This window comes from Chrysemys picta, chromosome 12 (assembly GCF_011386835.1).
Source record: "Chrysemys picta bellii isolate R12L10 chromosome 12, ASM1138683v2, whole genome shotgun sequence".
NCBI classification, from domain to species: Eukaryota; Metazoa; Chordata; order Testudines; family Emydidae; genus Chrysemys; species Chrysemys picta.
In genome coordinates, this window is record NC_088802.1 from 28,676,059 (window position 1) to 28,682,058 (window position 6,000).

At 46.2% G+C, this 6,000-nt stretch overlaps 1 protein-coding gene across 2 annotated transcripts in view; it reads left to right on the forward strand.

Moving 5' to 3' along the window:
* LOC101946387 (zinc finger protein 34-like) overlaps window positions 1-5,702 on the forward strand; it is a 59,484-nt gene extending 53,782 nt beyond the window's left edge. Inside the window, exons 3-4 of one of the 2 annotated variants that reach the window (XM_042847235.2) lie at window positions 950-1,066; window positions 1,378-5,702. In XM_042847235.2, the coding sequence (XP_042703169.1) occupies window positions 950-1,066; window positions 1,378-2,339 (1,079 nt within the window). In that variant the 3' untranslated portion in view covers window positions 2,340-5,702. The remainder of the gene's footprint in view (window positions 1-949; window positions 1,067-1,377) is intronic. The other variant, XM_005314014.4, reaches the window with a different exon arrangement.
* The last annotated feature ends 298 nt before the right edge of the window (window positions 5,703-6,000 follow it).

A 6,000-nucleotide genomic window follows, 5' to 3' on the forward strand; every position in this document is an offset into this window, starting at 1 on the left:
CCAATCCCCTGCTCAAAGCAGGACCGTCCCCAATTAAATCATTCCAGCCAAGCCAAGGTAGATTCTGTCCATCCAAGAGGGGTGTGACTGAGCTACCTCACCCAGACAAAGGTGAAGGAGGTGGGGAAATGGGCACCAGAGGATGGTTGGGAAACAACAGAAAGAGACTGCTGCTGCTGCTCTTGGCAGAGTAGAACCAAGGCAGCAGAGGGGGAGCTCAGCTGCAGCAATAGCCAGCTCCCCCCCTACCCCCCTGGAGGATCAGCACAGCCAAACACCACCATGGCCAGCTGCGGGAGCAGTAGCTATTGTGGGCAGATGGAGGGTCCCACCCAGGCACAGGCAGTAAGGAGTTCAGGACTCTGGAGCGTAGGCAGGGTCTGAAGCAGCCAGCCAAGGATTCACCTAGTTCCTCAGACAACTTCCTCTCTCTCCTTCTGGATTAAATAGTGCATCCAAGCCAAAGAGTGGGGCTAGCCGTGCCACTCAGTCAGGAACTTTGTGAACAGAGCCCTTGAGGAGCTAGAACTCTGCTAGATCCTTTCGCTGCAAGTTCTAAGTGATCTGCCAGGTGGCAGCTGCAGTCTGAGCACTGCCTATGGGCCTCGGTTTCAGACCTACAAGCCCTCACGGGAGCTTTAAGTAATGTGTTCCTGTTCAGGCCTGGGATATGGGGAATGGAACATTCCGTAATGGAGATTTAGTTGTACCCTAGAGTGTAGCAGAGCGCTCAGCTCCCCCGGGGAATAAGCTGGGGCATTCCCGAGGCAGAGGTGATGCACCTTTACTCCAGATGAGTGTGTCATGGGATCTTGTATGATATATAGCCCAGTCTCTGTAAGATGGGGAAGGAGCCTCTCTGGGTGGGTGACTGAGATACTGGGTCTGGAAGTAGTAATAGAACTGACCTTAATGAACATAATCAACACTTGATTAATTGTTTCCCAAGCAGAATTTCCAATTTCCAAACCTAATGTGATCTCCTGGGTGGAGCGAGGGGAGGAGCTGCGAGTCTCGGTTCTCCAGGGCTGTGAGGAAGGGGAGATCATCAGCGACACCCACACAGGTGAGGAATCAGCTAAACTGACTCAGAAACCAATTACTGTATCCTCATAGCAGATGTCACTTGTGCATTTTAATCAAGTGTATGTGACCCTTCAGCCTGTCTTCATCTCCAGTGAGAGGATGTGGAGGAAAGATGGATTCTCTCCTCTGGGGCAGGGTTTTGAGGAAGGAGGATGAACTCAGCTCATGATATTTCAACCTCCCCAGCTGTTATTTGGGTGTGTTCCCCCCTTTTCCTGTTCCCCTTTCAGAATTTTCTTTCCCTCCAGCACAGAGAATGACTCCTGTCTGGATTATCTCTCTGTCCCACAGGGCAGGGGATGGTGAATGAGAACAGCGAGGAAAGTCTTCAGCAGGAAGGTCCTGAGCAAGTGGTACCGTGTGGGATGTTATTGGGAAGATCTGAAGGGCATATTTCCCAGAGTCCTGAGCAGCGAGAAACCTGTAAGAGTCAGCGCAAGCCAGAAAGGCAGCAGGGAAACCATCCAGGGGAGGGACGGGGTAAAGCCTCTCACAGGAGCAGAGGGATGAAAAGAAACAAAGAAACTGATCAACAGAAAATCCCCCATCAAGAGGGACATTCCACTTGCAGTGACTGCGGGAAAAGCTTCCATCAGCACTCAAGTCTTATTGAACATCAGAGAACCCACACAGGAGAGATGCTCTTCAACTGCTCTGACTGTGGGAAAAGCTTCAGTCGGAGCTCATACCTTATTAAACATCAGAGACGACATACAAGAGAGAAACCCTATATCTGCCCTGACTGTGGGAAAAGCTTCAGTCAGAGCTCAGACCTTGTTAGACATAGGAGAATCCACACAGGAGAGAAACCCTATAACTGCCCTGACTGCAGGAAAAGCTTCAGTCAGATCTCAGACCTTGGTAGACATAGGAGAATCCACACAGGTGAGAACCCCTTCAACTGCTCTGACTGTGGGAAAAGCTTCAGTCGGCGCTCAAATCTTAACAGTCATCATACAATCCACACAGGAAAGAAACCGTATAACTGCTCTGACTGCCGGAAAAGGTTCACTCGGCACTCATACCTTATTAAACATCAGATAATACATACAAGAGAGACACCCTATAACTGCTCTGACTGCGGGAAAAGGTTCAGTCGAAACTCATACCTTATTAAACATCAGATACTACATACAAGAGAGAAACCCTATAACTGCTCTGACTGCGGGAAAAGCTTCAGTGAAAGCTCACACCTTATTGCACATCAGAAAATTCACACAAGACAGAAACCCTATAACCTAAGTTCCCTCTAAGCTGCAGGGCTGCGCAGCAGGCTATCAAGGGCTGCTCAGGTGGGGAGAGGCCCCTCTCCCCCAGGCCGCAACCCCAGGAGCTATCGTGGATGGTTGAGAGGTGCCTCTCCCTCCACCCCAGAGCGATCGCGGACGGGGAGAGACGGAGAGGCACTCTCCCCTGGACCCGGGCTGGTGCGGCAAGAGAGGGTTGGGGGAGTCCTTTTTCCTTGGGGCAGCCTGCACGCCAAACCCCTCATCTCTGGCCCCACACCAGAGCCTGCACCCCCAGCCAGAGCCCTCACCCCCTACACCCCAACCCTCTGCCCTAGCCCTGAGCCCCCTCCTGCATCCCAAACCCCTTATCCACAGCCCCACCCTAAAGCCCGCATCTCCAGCCAGACCCCTCACTCCCATGCACCACAACTCTCTGCCGTAGCCCTGAGCCCCACCCCACACACACACACACACACACACACACACTCTCTAAACCGCTCGGACCCCACCCCCACCACACATCACCTCCATATTGGTGCATATAACAAAATTCATTCCCCACATGGACGTAAAATATTAGAAGGAACATTGCCAATAGCTGCTCTGACTGCGGAACAAAGTTTAATCAGAGTTGATACCTTATTGAACATCAGAGAACGCACACAGGCGAGAAGCCCTTTAACTGCCTTGACTGTGGGAAAAGGTTCAGTCAGCGCTCAAATCTTAACAGATATCATATAATCCAACCAGGAGAAAAACCCTTCAACTGCTCTGACTGCGAGAGAAGCTTCAGTGAATGCTCACACCTCAATTCACACCAGAGACTTCACGTAGGACAGAAACCCTATAACTGCTCTGACAGCAGGAAAAGGTTCAGTTGGAGCTCATACTTTATAAAACATCAGATACTACATACAAGAGCGAGATTCTATAACTGCCCTGACTGCAGGAAAAGCTTCAGTCAGAGCTCAGACCTTGTTAGACATAGGAGAATCCACACAAGAGAGAAACACTTCTACTGCTCTGACTGTGGTTGTCAATGTGATGTCCCAACTTGGCTCTGGGCACTGAGCCAGGACAATGGTTTATTTGTGACTTTCTTGCTTTGAACCAGGAAGAATTGGTAGTTCATGTACCCCAACTTTTGTATGCATTATTCTAACCATTTTCAGCTAGAGATGTCTGAATTTCAAGCTGTAGTAATCATATGACTGTGAATTTCATTTAAGAATCAGGCTTAGCCTAAGAATATTAATGATTTTGCTAGATTTTGTTAAATTGACACTGATTTAAATTCCATTGTCCCATCCACTCTATCTAGTTTTGTCCAGTTTCATTTTTTGTTTAAAAGTTTTAATATCAAGTCAAGTTAGAGTTTTAAATCGAGTTAACCAAGTATAAATTCAGTGAAGTATTTGATACTAGGGCCATGTTTACATTACAAACTTTGGTCGATGCAAGTTGCATCAAGATAAAGATGCCTCAGCATATCACTTGCACACATGCAAATTTGGCTCCTTGTCGCATGTTCTTCAGCACGACCTCTGCAGCATGTCCTTTCCTTTCCTGCATGTCCTTTCCTTTTTCTATGCTTTTCCTTGGGAGCAGGGGTTAGGATAGTAACTACGGGTGCAACTCTACAGGCTGTTACCCTGAAGCAAGGAGGATGTTACCCTGAAGCAGTCTCCAATAGGCACAGAAGTGCCTTGTTTAAAAAGGTAGTGGACACATCTGGAAGATATGCAGGTGGCTGATCACGTTGTGAGCCAAAGGACATTTTCTATTGCCTTTATTCTTTCTGTATCTGCAATCTTTTTTTTTTTTCTGAAATACTACAATGCCATTTTCTTGGAAAGGGGAGGAGGGAGGACACCAGTGGACCAGGTGGGAGAGAGAGCACTAGGCAGACCAGAATCTTGGGTGGCACGTTGCGCTGATGGTTGTGGGATTTGATACTTTTAGGGAAATAAACCCATTAAAAGTCTCTGGTGTCGATGCCATTTTGAGCATGCTGTATGGCAGGGTGGGGAAAGCAGAGCAGGTGTAGAGAGGCTTGATCCATCCAACATGGCAACGCCCAGCCAGTACCCAGAACATAGTGTTTGAATCCCCCTATACAGTTGTACTGCAAATAATACTGACTGGTAGAGCTGTGCTCTGCAGCAGTCCACATTGGCATCCATAAATCTGCCTCTGTGGTTAACAAAGGCCTGCATAACAATGGGGTAGTACCCTTTGCAATTTACGTACTCATGTGCTCCTTGCAGCCTATCTGTGGTCCCTGTGTAGTTTGGAGACTGCATTCTCTCAAAACTGGCAATTACTTCAGAGATCTTTGTTTGTGCCCACCAACTTTGGGTAAATCACACTCCTGATCAAGAGTTCTGAAGGAACTAAAATATGAAATTGCAGAATTACTAACTGCCATATGGAACCTATCATTGAAATCAGGTTCTGTAACAGATGACTGGAGAATGGCTACCATGATGCCAATTTTTTAAAAAGGCTCCAGAGGCAATCTCAAACATTACAGATAGGCAAGCCTAACATCAGGACCAGGGAAATTGGTTAAAACCATAAAAGAACAGAGTTACCAGACACATAGATGAACATGATTTTTTGGAGAAGAATCAACTTGTCTTTTATAAAGAGAAATGATGCCTCACCAATCTATTAGATTTTTTTGAGGGGGTCAATAAACATGTAGACAAGCATGATCCAGTGGATACAGTAAACTTACACTTTCAAAACGCCTTTGATAAGGTCCCTCACTAAACGCTCTTAAGCAAAGTAAGCAGTCATGGTGTTGTGGGGAGAATTAAACTTGACATTACTGGAATTAGCTATTTTGTGTGTCCAGCCATTGGTAGTGGAAAACCAAATATTACATAGCTAGGAATAATTTATAGCTGTGTTTTTACAGTTTTGCTAATCAGAATAGGACAAAAAGTTAATGTACCATAAAAGGTGTGTTTAAACAGCTGACCTTGGGTTTAAGTGCTTCTAACATATAACTTTTATTATAACTAAAAATGCTTTAATAAAAAATAATAAATTTGCTAAAACTAGAAGAATTAGTGACCCACTAGGGGTTCCTATGGTGATCCACTAGGCATCACTATGAGTTATGTGCTTTGTTTATGTTAGCTATAAAAAATTAAGCAAAAAATATACTTTGGGACAGTCCAAGGGAGGTTTTCTTCGGGCAAGGACCTGACACCTAAACTCCCCAGCAACTGGACAGAAGGAGGGCCCCCGGAAGGCTGACTGTTAATCACTCGAAACCATCTCAGACTTTGGGTAACTATAATGTTTGGAATTCTCTAAACCTACTGCTATAGCATATATGTCTGTTTATATGCTTAAAACCTAATTTTTTTTTAAAAAGCACTCTGGTCTGTATCAATCATTTGTCAATCCAAGGAGCTTAGTCCCCATTGATGTATTCCTGACACCACCTGGAAAGAAACAGTTAATTTACCACAGCTTTGGCTTCTGCAACCCCTGGGTAACAGATTTGGCGAGTCAGCCAGGAGTGGTGGAGAGGAGGGGATGACTGGTACTGGTGGGATATAAGTCATGTATATTGTAATACACTATAGGTCGTGGAGGCCTAGTATGAATGCTGTGTGCTTGACATGAGTACGTGAGGTATGTGTTGCAACTGAAGCGAGGATTTAAGGTA